Consider the following 14,565-nt stretch of genomic DNA (forward strand, 5'->3'; position numbering starts at 1 on the left):
TGCCCCGTAGACCACTTGCCGAAAATTTTTTTTTCCGTAGACCCCCTGCCTGCCGAATATTGAATTTTCCTAAAATTATTAACGCCCCATGTGATAATCATTTATTTTTTTCGTAAAAAGTTTCCCTTCCCTTGCTTGTCCAACAACCGGGTAGCGATGTAGATCATCTGTTTGTGCAGACAGGGGCGCCCTTGTGAGGTATTACACCAAATGAAAATGAAGCAACGGGAATTTCTTTTTGTAGCTGGCCCTACAGAACTGCCCCTTAAGTTCTTTATCAGTGCTTATTCCGGTCAGTTCTTCTTGTCACATTATATCCGATTCTTCAACGTTCCATTTCCATAGTCAAATGTCCTCAAATTTAGTTTTGAAGTAGTCTGTGTGAAGTGCATTTAAATGTTCAACGTTATTATTACCCTGAACGTTTTTCATAAACAAGTTGGGGAACTAGAAAAATTAGCGGCTTCCAATGTGCAATGTTTTGCTTGAATATATTAATTCTGAATTCTTATATACCTCAATTAACAACTTTACGAAATATAAAAATACAAATATCAAATAAGTAATTTCTATTATATTTGTGTTAGGTCAATTGTGTCATTTACGGAACTCCTAAATGTTGACTTGAGGTAAATGGGGGTCCGCTCGTATGTACCCCCATTTGAATCTCGTGGACCCAGAAATTTTTTTCTCTCTGACATAGACCCCCAGCAAGCCGATATCGACCCTTGGGGGTCCATATAGACCACTTTGGGAACCTCTGGTGTACATTGTAGATTGGTTGATATTCTTTTTCTTGACTCTCTTCGAAGGTACACACTTGCATACGACAAACGTCAAAAGTCATTCCACTCGAATAACTAGTGGGTCGAACCACTCGTTGTTCTAGTCACTAGAATCTAGTTTAATGACTTCTTCGAGAATCGATGCCCTGGTAGAAGGAAGAAAGCTGACTGAATGCTGTTGAAATGAGATCCCTGAGGCATATGTGTGGTAAAACCGTGTATGATCGTGTGAGAAATGTGGAGATTCTCAAAGAATGCAAGCGTAATGAGTAAGATTAAGTCAAGGACGCTTAGATAGTTTGGGCATTGGACGCGAATGACAATGGTAGAAGAAGTCAGTGATGTCTGTAGAAGACATGGCACGATCAAGTGAAACCGATATTGTGTCGGGCCATATCATTAGTCGGAATAACATAAGATTATATATGATGCGATGTATGAATGTGGATAAGGTAAGGAGTATGTGCCAATACCGAGTTGTTTGGCAGTCCACCCTCTCTGCCTACCCCTGCAGAGAAACAGCGTGATGGTTAGTTCGTTAGTTAATTATCATTGAAGAAGAAAATAATACTAATAAACAGAAAAAAAACGTAATGGTCGCAACGGGGAATCGAACCCATAATCTCCATCTTACCACGATAACGACTCTAATTATTCACCTTCAACTAATTTAAAAAAATATATTTTTGGCTAATATCTGTTTGAATGATTACAAAGGTCTAACGAATTTATTTTTAACCTGGATAGTGTCTCGGATAAACATCTGATTTATATTTATATGGGAAACCTTTTTACTGGAGCAACATTCATATTTTTACTATTATTATTATTATTAAAGTTTCGTGTATGTATTTTGCTCATAACGACATCTGTTGATAATTCAACTGAAACATGTTAGAAGTTATTCATTAACCAATAATAATAAATTAGCAGAATTCTGCCAAATGATTAGGCGATCGAAATAATACATTTTATTGGTTTGTTTGTTTGTTTATTGAGCAATCCAGAAAAAAAATGCGTTGCTTACAATGTCTTTAGAAAAAGACTTATCAGTATAATTATACATTCAAGAGGCAAGGTACATGAAATTTTATCAATATTTTATAATGCGGTTGCAGGAGTCTGCAACATTTCACATACATTATGATGAAAATGGTAATGATGCAATAGTATAAATTATATGACAATATTTCCCAGCACAGAAGATCACGAGAAATCTCTTAAAGACCAGAATTCTTTAAAACCAGTCCACCAGCAATCTCTCAGAAAACCCGATATCTGAAAGAAATCTCAAATAAAACAGTCAGGGTACTGTATGAGACTTTCAACGATCCCTTGGACCGCTTGGATCGAGTAGGAAACCGTTTAGAGAACCCATGAGGACTTTCCAGAAAAACGAAATCTCTCTAAATTCTCCAAGAAATGTTTTGATAATCCTATGAAAGATCTTCTAAGAAACCTTAAGAAATCTCCGAGAGGTTCACGTAAAGTCCCAAAAATCTTAAAGAAATCCATAGAATTCCTCATGAGGGTTTCAATACAAGAGATCACTTATAGGTTCACGTAAACTCTCAAAGATTCTAAAGAAATTCATTGAATTCTTTAAAGGGGTTAAAAAAACTTTAAGAAATCTCCCAAAGGCTTAAAATATTTCACAGAAACCATTCAAAATCCCCAAAAAATCTCAGAAAAACCTCCAACATATTATATATATTGGAAAGTTGTCTGAATGCATATCATGTGCTGTTAATGATTGTAAAGGAACCCAATACAAAAATTCACAATCAACACCTGATACCTCTTTTGACATGTCACAATGTCACGAACAACTTTTCTGGAAATATTTAACATTAAAATAAGTCAAAAATCAATCAGTTCTTCTTGTTGGCTGCCTCATGCAGCTTCTTTTGTAGGGTCTGAGCTGACTGCAGGATGTTATCATAGGCCTGTTTGACGATCTTGCCAAAATCATCTTGGATTCCCTTGGTGCTTTCGGCCACTGTCTTGGCCACGCGGTCTGCCTCTCCAAGGACGGTCTTGAAGGACTTCTGCAGGTTCTCCTCGACCTGCTTGACCTTGGCTGACATCTCCGGGTTCTGGGTCTGCAACTGGGTCACGGTCTGGTTTAGGTTGGCCACCACCTGATTGAAGACCTTAGCGACCTCGCCGTTGGTAGTCAGGAGCTGGAAGCAAACGAAATAATCGATACATGAGTTTTTTATCGTTGGAAGATAAATGGAATTTTGCCTACTGTCTTCAATTCGCAAATTTGGCGATATTTTGATATTCGATTTACGTAAATACTTTCTCTTCGTATGGTGGATGAGAGTGGGTGGAGGACTTGGGTAGATGCTGAGATTGCTGAAGATATTTAGCTAATTGAAAGTTTTGAGAGTCATTTAGATTTGGCACATATTCTGCTTGTAGTATCTTGATACTGGTGGAAACTTGTGGAGTTGGACTAAAATAAAAACCTTTCAAATATAATATTGTTCATCACAATGAAATAACCTAAATATTATCAAAATTCTGCATTTGAAACTGATAGTTATTATTCGTGATGGAATTCCATCGAAATTTGATCGTAATGAATATTACAAATAAACACGCCAATGTGTAAAGCATCCTCGACATGATTGTATTAATGACTATGCAAAATTGTACATTAATTATTACCTCGTATCATCGTACAATGAATGAACAGCTATCATATCCGGCTGCACCAGTGTTATGTTCACACTTAATAATACAAATGATTCAGCCATTTTTGTAAGGTTCATCAAATCGAGATCGAAGAATAAAGTTTGTTCCTGATTAGCGGAATTATCCAAATCTATGTTTTTTACATCGAGCGATTTAATTATTTGTTCGTATTATGATTTTTTTTCAATGGAAAGAGAGGAAATAATAAAGCTTGATTATTATATTTTCACTACGAAATTAGTAGCAGAGAGTTTTGAAACAAATTCACACCAAACTCACCAATTTTAGTATCTATGACTATCTATGACTATTTATGATAACGTACATCACAAAATTGATTCCATAGTTATCATGTTAAATGCGCTTTACACAATAAAGTAATTTCAGTTTGTTTACTGATATCACTTTTGCACTGATTGTAGTATTCCCCAAGGTCGACATGCAATTTGACCTCTTCTGGGTTGAAAATAAAATTATACAATTATTGGTTCCAGGGTTAAGAAGATATGCATAACGCTAGAAGACCCTCAAATAAGAAGAAAAATGTCAAAAGAGGACCTCTGAAGAAAAAGAAGATATATGTTTAAAGCAGGCCGCTATAAGACTCACAAAGAAGAATAAGGATAAAGTTAAAAAGAGGATGCCAGAAGAAAAAAGAAGATATCAGTCTTAAGCAGGACTCTAAAAGACCCACAAAGAAGAAGAAAAAGATCCAAAACAGGTAGCCAGAAGAAAAAAAGATATAGGTCCAAAGCAATCCGTTAGAAAACTCAGAAGAATAAGAAAAAGAATGCCTGAACAAAAATAAGGTATAGGTCAGGTAAAAAGCAGGATTCTAGAAGACTTACAAGGAAGAAGCAGAAACAGGTCGATGTCCAAAGACTGAAGAAGGAGAACAAAATTACCTGCTGCTGCAGAGTCTTGGTGATGTCGCCAACCTTAGCAGCGAACTGCTGCGTGCTGTTGAGGAAGATGGCCTGCAGAGCAGTGGCATCCTTGGAGTTCACCACCTCATTGACCTGCGTGCCCAGGGTCTTCAGGAAGGCCGCCGTCTGTTGGGAGAGGTCGTCAAAGATGTTCACCACCGCTGGTGGCTCGTTCACGGGCACCTTGCCTGCGATGCACAGCTGGAAAATTTAAGAAAAAAAGTTAGATTCATTATTTTTATGTTTTTTATGTTCGTGCAATTTAGGATCGGTATTTTAGGTGTACCCAGGAACATTACAGTCTCATTTCAATTACAGTCAGGATTACTACTAAATCTTGACGAACATAAATATCTCAAAAGCCGAGTATTTGAATGGTTCCCATTAAATCTAGACACTGCACAGGCTGTCCGTGATAGTCTTTATCCGTGCATAAGCTCTACAAGCTAAAAACTTTTCGCAAAATTTAAAGCCAGTAGCCAACAAAAATTACCTTGACCGTGAGAAATTTAACATATTTTCAATTTTTTCATGAAATAACTGAAAGTTCAATGCTATTTTCCTTGTTATTTGTTCAAACAAAATATTTATTAGAATTAAAATCACAAAATTCCAGCGCCTGGGAACAACCATTAATTGGATAACCAACAACTCTGCCATAGAACACCCCAAGTGCTCGTTACGTTTGGTGACTAGCAGGGGTGCTCGGGTTCATGGGGTGAGGCTTTTCTAGGTCTTGATGTATTCTGTCCACCAACTGTGGACAGAAGACATAGTGGGCCGGATGGAGAAAATACTGGTTGAGGGAGGACTTTTGACTTCTCCAGCCGGACTCTCTCGACCCATCGCCTTACACCGCAGTTGGAGGGATGGATTCATAAGTCCACCGCTCCTGAACACGCTGACCCACAGATTCCTACACAACCTTCACTAATTTTTCCTTCCCAGAACGTTCACACAGCATCCCCAAAGATGACATAGGCTCTGAGGAAAATTATTTCACCCTGTGTGGAGCTAATATAAAAAAAGTTGCATAAAATCTCAATTAATAAGATCTGGCGTCATGAAATTTCCACAGTCTAGATTTCTGTCTTTCTAGATGTTCAAGGGTTAATGCAAAAAACCTAGATCACGAAATTATTTCCGTCACGAGCTATGGAGCTTTAAATTTATGTCTTAAATTTAAAAAAAATCGCTACATACAGATTTTGCCCAGTTTTTCAATTCTAAAAAACTAACTAACCATCACACCGTTTCCCCGCAGGGAAGGCAGGTGTCATTGAGTGCCACACAACTCTTGGCTTATACCCTATTGCTGCATTAAGCCTGTGAGAAGCAACGCTATAAGCGCGTTATATTTTCGCGGCTTGGCCTATTCCAGCGAATCGCTCATCATACATTCGCATTGGTAATGTATGGTGAGCGATGTACTGAAATAGACCAAGCCAAGATACGTATAGCGTAATGTTTCTCCAACCTTAACATACATACATACTAAATACTTTTTCTGTTATTCCGACTCTTGACTTGTCATATTAATTCTGTCATATTCCAATGATTGTTAAAAATGAAAAAGCGAAACCGGTTATTAAAAATAGTTTATAATTTATAAAATGTTGATATCTCTGGGATGTTAATTAAATGTGACAAAAAAAATAATATATACAACCGAATCCAGACCCTCTTCCTTGCCGGGAAAGTGCTCCTACCACTGAGCTAATTCGACAACATCATTCAACTGTTTTTAACTGTACCGAGAGCTTATTATCTTCATTTTCTTAACGCATATTTTAATGGCTGCTATCTTTATATGTGATTGCAAGATTCTACCTGATCAAGTGTTCAATTCATAGATTCGAAGGAATCTTTTTGTTTCGTTTTCGTTTGAGAGTTGTTCAAATTATCTGTGGTTAAATATTAAAATTAGAGATTTTCCTCTTTAAAACACTTTTTTAGAAATTTTAACGTTTTAAGACAGTATTTAGGTTAAAAAAACGTTGAATTGTTTGTACGTATAATATTTTTGTATGGGAAAAAATGGAATTTCGAAAAAAGTTGTTCGTCTTTTTCACTTCTATTATCATGTAGAATCACCTCCCGAAGTTAGCGCACTTTACCCCCGAACACCCCGTATATTTGTTTAGTAGATTATTAACAGGTAATAATAATAATATGTGATTTTGCGCAAAAAATTATTTTTTTAAGAGTTATGAATTCTATGTGAACTTATCATAATATGTTATAGTTCGATTAAAATGTTTTAAAAGGGTTTAAAAACTATTCTATTTTACTCGAGAAAACCATTTTCACAAAAGAAGAGCTATAAAAAAATACAATGATTTTTTTTTCACTGACCTGTAAAGCGCACACTGCAGCGACTGCGATGAAGAAGAATTGCTTGTTTGCCATCTTGTCAGGAACAAAAAAAACTGATAGTTTGAGGATATACCTAGTGTGCTTTCAGTTAGGAAGCTGAAATCGTACTGAATGGAGCACTGGAAGGGGCCCTTATATACCCCTGACTATGACTGGGGGCTATTTGCATCAATTGTTCTGACCTGGACAACTGTAGGGGAGTTAAATTGGAGGCCGGGTTTAAACAAAATAATAATAAAATACCTGATTTGTGTAAAGTAATTTGTGAATTATAACTGTATATCTACGTTTTCTTAGTCTATTATGGAAACTTTTCAACAGAGTGAAAAGAGAAATAAATATTACAAAATAAAATAACCAACGTTTTTCGCTTGAAATAATTTATTTAGGGGTGTAATTTTATGTTTTTTTTCTTGGTTCCCTAACAGCTCAATACAATGACAAATCATCACACCTTTAAAAATGTTTTTATATCTAACTGTGTTGAGTTGTACGGTTACCGTTTTACTTATAATAATAATAATAATAATATTGGACAATTTGTATAGCGCCGCTTTTGTGAGATATCACCTCAGGGGCGCTTTGATGTATGTTATTAAAATATTGTCGATTGTGACACCGTCTGTAACTCCTGTTCAATGAATTCTAGAACTTTTGGCTTGAATGTAATGTTTGTGACAATATTAAAAAAATGGTTAATCTACCCACTTTGATAGAAAATTATTTTAATTTCCATTTTCAATACTGGAACTGATTTCTCGTGAATTCAGTCTATTGGCGATTTTTCAGTAGGCTTCCGCATATAACCAGCTTTACGATAAAGATAATTATAATAAAAACATAAACAAGTCACTAATAGGTCATACCTACATTATATGGGAATTTAACATAGATTTTGTTTTATCTTATAAATGAATGGAATGGAATCTTGGAAATTGAAATTAAACCACTTCCCGACATCCGATCGAGTTGAAAATCGACAGATAGACTCGTTGTCGATGACGATGCATTATATCATACATACACACGAGTGCACACACGTTTTTTCTGAAATTGGATGACTAATTAAAAAATTACAGACCTAATAATAATAATAATACGAAATAAAACCACGGTACCATCCAATTAGAATTTTGCTTAAGTAATAGCGCGGTTCACTCATTTTAGCCAGTCCCTGGGGAGGAAGAATCAATCCTCAGTCAAACAAATATACGTTTATTTTTTTATAATTTTAAAAGATATTTTTAAATTTCAATATAATTAAGAGCCAGTCCCCGGGGAGAAAATAATTAGTAAAAATAGTTGTATTACAGTAAAAAAACATAATTGTTGGTTGATTTTTATCTCTGTTTTCGCTCTCCTATAAAGTTTGTATTATTCACTTTTGCTTGTAACATTAATTTAATATTACAGAAATAATTAAAAGCGTAAATAAACATTCTATAATTTATTCATTACAGGAAGAATGCATCATACATACAGTGCATGAATAGTGCAGAGGATGAATCACAAAAAAAAAATATTTTTTTCGTTAACATATATACAGAACATTATTATGACCAAGAGATAAACTAAACACGTTATGACATCTAGTAATAAAACTTAACAATTTTTGATAAATCTCACCCCACAAGCGACATTCAAAGCAAATCAGAAGACAATTCTTAAGCAATGGTTAAAATTAAAATGGTTGAACATTATTTTAATTTATTTCCGCTACAAAAACTAGCGAGTCAACTATAGATACGTTCTAACAACCTATGTTTTCTGTGGATAAAAAAAATTTTGTAGCCTAGAAATCGACAGAAAAAAAGTTTTTTTGATTAAACGAGAATTTTTTTAAAATAAAAGAACTCTTCAAAGTTGAATTATAAATATGAATAAATTATAAATATAAAATAATTACAAAAAACTCATTAAAAATGGAATTATTAATTTGAATGCGATTTTTTTATACACGGTTTTCCAATAAGAGGTGTTATTTTGAATAGCCAGCTTTTTCGGTAGATGTTACTTTTGAAGCTGTCATTTTTTAACATTTGACAAGTAGAAACTACGCCATTAATATTTATAATTAAATGAAACGATACACGCTTCAACAACGCATTGAAATTATTAAAATTCACTTGAGTGAATCAAATGCAAATCATCTTGAGTGATGAGGCCCATTTCCACCTCGGTGGCTTCGTCAACAAGCAAAATTGTCGCATCTGGGGCTCGGAAAACCCAAGAGTTATTGTTGAGAAGCCTCTCTATCCTCAAAGTGTGACTGTTTGGTGCGGTTTATGGTCCGGCGGAGTCATTGGACCTTACTTTTTCGAAAATGAGGCTGGAGCAACAGTTACGGTGAATGGATTGCGATATCGAGAGATAATTAATGATTTTTTATGGCCGGAATTGGATGGTATTGATCTGGATAACGTTTACTTTCAACGAGACGGCGCTACGTGCCACACAAGCAATGAAACCATTGATCTTTTACGATTGAATATCAAAATAACACCTCTTATTGGAAAATCCTGTTTATACACGTGACTACCGCACAAAGGTCCCAACTGTTCCCAACAGTATGAAATTTATACATCGTACATATTTTTTTTATTTATGTGTATACCGTAAAAACATCAACTGCTCCCAAACGCCTGGAGCCAGTGAGACTATGGCATTACCAATTGGGGTATGTTGTGAGGCTGAAGGTAGCGGGGAGGGGAAGGAGATGGGGCAGAGTATCTGGCTATTCAGATCTGGTCACCAAACACGGCCAAAGCAATTTCAAGCAAAGTTTTAATTCTGAGTCTACATTAGGGCGATACTGAGAGTATCTTCCACTCTGAAACGTGACGCAAATATACTCTATATTATTTTTAATGAATTAATTGTGAAATAACATAAATTAATTAAATAAATTTTACTTGCGCATGCCCGGATTTGAACCCGCGACATTTGTACAGAGCTTTACCTCTCGACCACGGTGACTGTCAAATTCTATACAAAAAACTACACTTTTCATCAAATAACTTAAATATACATACACTTGAGGATGGACGAAGAATAAGGAAATTATGCTTCTTTTTTAAATTGTTCTTAAATTCGGAGCTCAACTATTGCGAACTCTAGTTATTTTAAGAGTACCTAGTACCTACTCGACACACTAGGCATAAGGACCTATTTAATTGTCACTCTTCACAAATAAATTATATTGCAAACTCGCCAAATCCTCGCTTACATGGTTCAACAAACGAATATACACATAATTTCGACGTTATAAATAAAATATTCCATGTTTAAAACATACCTTAACAAGTATAATAATATTAAATATTTGGCTAATTTATGTAGCACCGTTTTCGTGAGAAATCATCTCAATGGCCCTGAAATGAATGAAGTACATCAATGTTTATATTATTTTAATTTCGACTTTATATCCTTGTTAAATCTTCCACACAGGGAAAACTAAACCCTTCCACACTCTTTTCCACAAATGATCATCTAGTCAATCCACATTGCGTAAGTGCATTATATATGCATAGTAAATACAAAATAACACAAGAACAACACGTCAACTCACCAGAGATCAAATTGGAAAATAATTTACCGACGATTTATAATGCATTATATAAGCATAATAAATACAAAACAACACAAGAAAAACACATCAACTCACCAGAGATCAAATAGGAAAATAATTCACCGACTCCAGATATTTTCGTATCAGAGGGTTCGGCTCGGTAGAACTCCTAACTGGACATATAATTCCTACTGATCCCTCAGTATAAATATTTAAAAAATCTCTCGTAATCCTACACGTATTTAAAATGATGCATGATTTTTTCATTTTTAAATAAATTCTTTGACAGTTTGAATACGCCTAAATTTTGAATGAGAGAGCTAGGTATAATGCCAGTAGCCGAAATAACAAATAGTAATATTTTTAAATAATAATAATATAAGAAAGTGTAAAAGAGACAGAGCGCGTGCTAAATAGGTTAGAACCAAAAGTTATTAAGTCAGTGGCGACATTGGTTTCCATTAAAATCTACATTTCTAGGGTGTATCATCTATTGAGCGACAAAAAATGATTTGCAATTATTAGAAGTTGGTAGGCATTTTATTTTTATGTGAAAACGTACAAGATTTTCAACTTCTCCCAACTGTTATGGCATCCCCAATAGGGGTATGTTATGAGACTGAAGGAATTGGTGAGGGGACTGGGGAAGAGGAAGGTGGGAATGTATAAGTATTCATTTTGATTGTTCATACAATGACTTTTCAAAGGCCTTCGATAGTGTTAATCACGACGTTTTACTCAATAAACTGGCTACAATAAGATTCCCCATAAGACTACTTACTTTTTTGCTAGCTATCTCGCAGACAGGAAACACTTTGTGTTTCACGGACTATTCCAATCTAGACATTTCTTTGTACGATCGGGGGTACCCCAAGGCAGTAATTTAGGCCCACTCCTCTTTTCCATAAATATAACGAAATTTCAGAAGTAATTCTGCACTCTAGGTTTCTTCTCTTTGCAGATGACCTAAAACTTTTCTTAGAAAAATTAACTTTAGAAGCCTGCAATCAACTCCAATAGAATTGTTGACTGGTGTAAAATAAATCGGAATGAGTTTAATATTTCTAAATGTTTAATTTTGTCATTCACTAGGGCGAGTCATACCTGGGATTACCGGTATACAATGGACGCCCGAAGTTTAAAACGTGTCTCGACAATGAAGGATCTTATAATCATGTTTGATAGTAGGCTAACATTTCATGCTCATATTGAGACGGCTTGTAGCACTTCACTGAGAATTTTGGGCTTTGTTCTACGCACTGCAAGGAATTTTAGAGATAATCGGGTGCTTTTAGTTTTATTTAATTCCTTAGTAAGGAGTAGACTTGAGTCCACAACAGGTAAAGTATTCTCTCATGTTGGAGAGAGTTCAGAAGAAATTCTTGAGATTTCTCTACGGAGTATGGCTACTACCCGTGGATCTATCTGATGGGGATGCTCGGAATGAACTATCCACGGGTCAGGAAGGACGCGCGCATTCATTTCTATGTTCCCGATGGTTATCTCCGTCACCGACAACATAGACTGTTCTATCTCCCAGCCTGCAGGACTAACTTGCCAATGATAATAATAATAATAATAATAATATTTGGACCAAATAATATTAATATTTATTATTTAATAATAATAATAGAAAATTTTTAGAAAACATTTTTAGAAAACGAATTTTATAAAATATATTATGATAAAACTATACTAACAGACCGAGCGATTAGTCATAATAGACCCGATATAGTTTTACATGACAAAATTAAAAAAATAACTTATATCATTGATGTCGCTATTCCAAATTCCTGTAATATTCAAAAATCTGTTAGTGAAAAATTAAGAAAATACGCAGATTTAGGAAATGAAATAAAAAGAATTTGGCATTCTCAGACTATAAAAATATTACCATTCGTTATTTCGGCTACTGGCATTATACCTAGCTCTCTAATTAAAAATTTAGGCGTATTAGATCTATCAAAAAAATTATATATAAAGATGCAAAAGTCGGTCATTTTGATGTTGATTTGATGAATACATGTAGGATAACGAAAGATTTTTTAAATATTTATGTTGAGGGATCAGTAGGATTTATAGGCCCTGTTAGAAGTACTACCGAGCCGAACGCTCAGATATGAAAATATCTGGAGTCGGTGAATTTTTTTTTTCCCATTTGATCTCTGGAGAGTTGACATGTTGTTCTTGTATTTTTTTGTATTTTTTTGCTTATATAATGCACTTACATAATGTTGATTGACTAGATGATCATTTGTGGAAAAGTGAGTGGAAGGGTTAAGTTTTTCCTTTGGGGAAGATTTAACCCGGACAACTAAATCAGAAGTTTAAAAAAAAAAAAATAATAATAAATAATAATAATAATAATAAATAATAAAATAATAAATAATAATTTGTAAAGCGCCGCTTTTGTGAGATATCACCTCAGGGGCGCTGGTCATCCCTGTGGGGAGAGCAATCTTGCTGTTGAACAGAATCGATTCGGATATCGACATTTTTAGCATCAATAATAATAATAATAACATAACATTTATATAGCGCAGTTTTGTGTTGTTTCACTTCAAGTGCGCTTAACTATAATAAACTTAAAATAAAATTTCCTATTGTGTTCCTTTTAAAAAAAATTAATTACATAATATGAAATAAAGAATAAACGGTTTACACAAAAGCAGAGAATAAAATTTAACAATAACAGTGCTATTTTAGTAGAGGATAACAATAAAAGACAGTGACAGTGCACGAAAAATAAGAACTTTAAAATTAAAATATTATATAAAACAGGAAAAAATTAAAATATTATATAATAGGTGGACATTAAACATAAAAGCAATGAAGCTTCCTTTAAAAGGCAAGCTCTATTATTACTGGTATAGTTGATATACACACTGTTAATATTAATGTAAAAATTCTTATTACCAAATGTATTTTAAAAAACGCATTAAAATTAACAATTTTGTAATATTTTTAAAATGAAAAAACTGTATTGAATTGAAATTGAAAAATAGTAAGTTATTGTTGTGATTTTAGTATTTTTTTATTTGAAGACAGATGTGTTTGACTTTAATTTAGGGGGGATGTATGGGTACCGCTGCCCCGGGAAACATGCATAGGATAACCAAATCCTCTGCCATAACCACCTCCAAGTTACGTTCGATGACTTAACAGGAGTGCCCGGGTTCATGGGATGAGGTTTGTCCAGGTCTTGACGGCAGATGCGTCTGCCGACCAACTACGTGGCTCTTTGACCTCTCCAGCCAGGCTCTCTCGACCCAACGGCTTGCACCGCAGTGAGAGGGAAAAGGAGGGATTAAAAGTATTGTTAACTAAAACCCATACCTCATACCCTTTCTCAGATCTTCCAATCCTTCCTTTCCTTAAAAGGTCCTCGACTCAGAATGACAGACCCCTGAGAGAAAATATTTTCCTCAGGTCCTCCAGTGTGAGTAGTAGAAAAATGCGTTTTCTGAAAAAATGTTGTAGAATTTCGTGCATGTTCTTCGGAAAGAGAATATTGATGCATTTCGTGCATGTTTTTCAGAAAAGTGAATGTTTATGCATTTTGTGCATGTTCTTCGGAAACGTGAATGTTGATGCATTTCGTGAATGTTCTTCGGAATCGTGAATGTTGAGGGGTTTCAAGCATGTTCTTCAGAAAAGTGAATGTTTATGCATTTTGTGCATGTTCTTCAGAAAAGTGAATGTTTATGCATTTTGTGCATGTTCTTTGGAAACGTGAATGTTGATGCATTTCGTGAATGTTCTTCGGAATCGTGAATATTTATGCTCTTCGTGCATATTCTTAGGAAAAGTGAATGTTGAGGACTTTCGTGCATGTTCTTCAGAAAAGTGAATGTTTATGCATTTCGTGCAAATTCTTTGGAAAACTGAAGTTGACGCGTTTTGTGCATGTTCTTCGGAAACGTGAATGTTGATGAATTTTCTTCAAAAAAGCGAATGTTTATGCATTTCGTGCATGTTCTTCGGAATAGCGTGAATGGAATGAATGAATAGTGAATGGTGTGTGTAGTTTATTCTCGATAATTCATCTTCTTCCGGTGCCCTTTCCTATCGGAGGTTGCTTGTGATCAGAGAAATCCGTTGGCTTCAGTTATAGTTTTAACTGGTTCAGTCAGCTTCTTTCTCGTACCTTCTTACGAGATACGTTGACAAATAATCCTAAGAATAGTTTGATATATACTATGTCTGG

General features: G+C 34.8%; 1 protein-coding gene across 1 annotated transcript; it reads right to left on the bottom strand.

The window, feature by feature from the left end:
• Nucleotides 1-1,766: 1,766 nt before the first annotated feature.
• On the bottom strand, nucleotides 1,767-6,889 carry LOC149413265 (uncharacterized). The gene is made up of 3 exons (XM_089645647.1): nucleotides 6,770-6,889; nucleotides 4,394-4,615; nucleotides 1,767-2,968 (listed from the first exon to the last, which is right to left on the bottom strand). The coding sequence occupies exons 1-3, from the start codon at nucleotides 6,821-6,823 to the stop codon at nucleotides 2,657-2,659; spliced, it is 588 nt and encodes a 195-aa protein (XP_089501773.1). The 5' UTR covers nucleotides 6,824-6,889; the 3' UTR covers nucleotides 1,767-2,656.
• Between the last annotated feature and the right edge of the window lie 7,676 nt (nucleotides 6,890-14,565).

Source organism: Hesperophylax consimilis, chromosome 22 (genome assembly GCF_061612785.1).
Source record: "Hesperophylax consimilis isolate HC1 chromosome 22, BYU_Hcon_1.0, whole genome shotgun sequence".
NCBI lineage: Eukaryota > Metazoa > Arthropoda > Insecta > Trichoptera > Limnephilidae > Hesperophylax > Hesperophylax consimilis.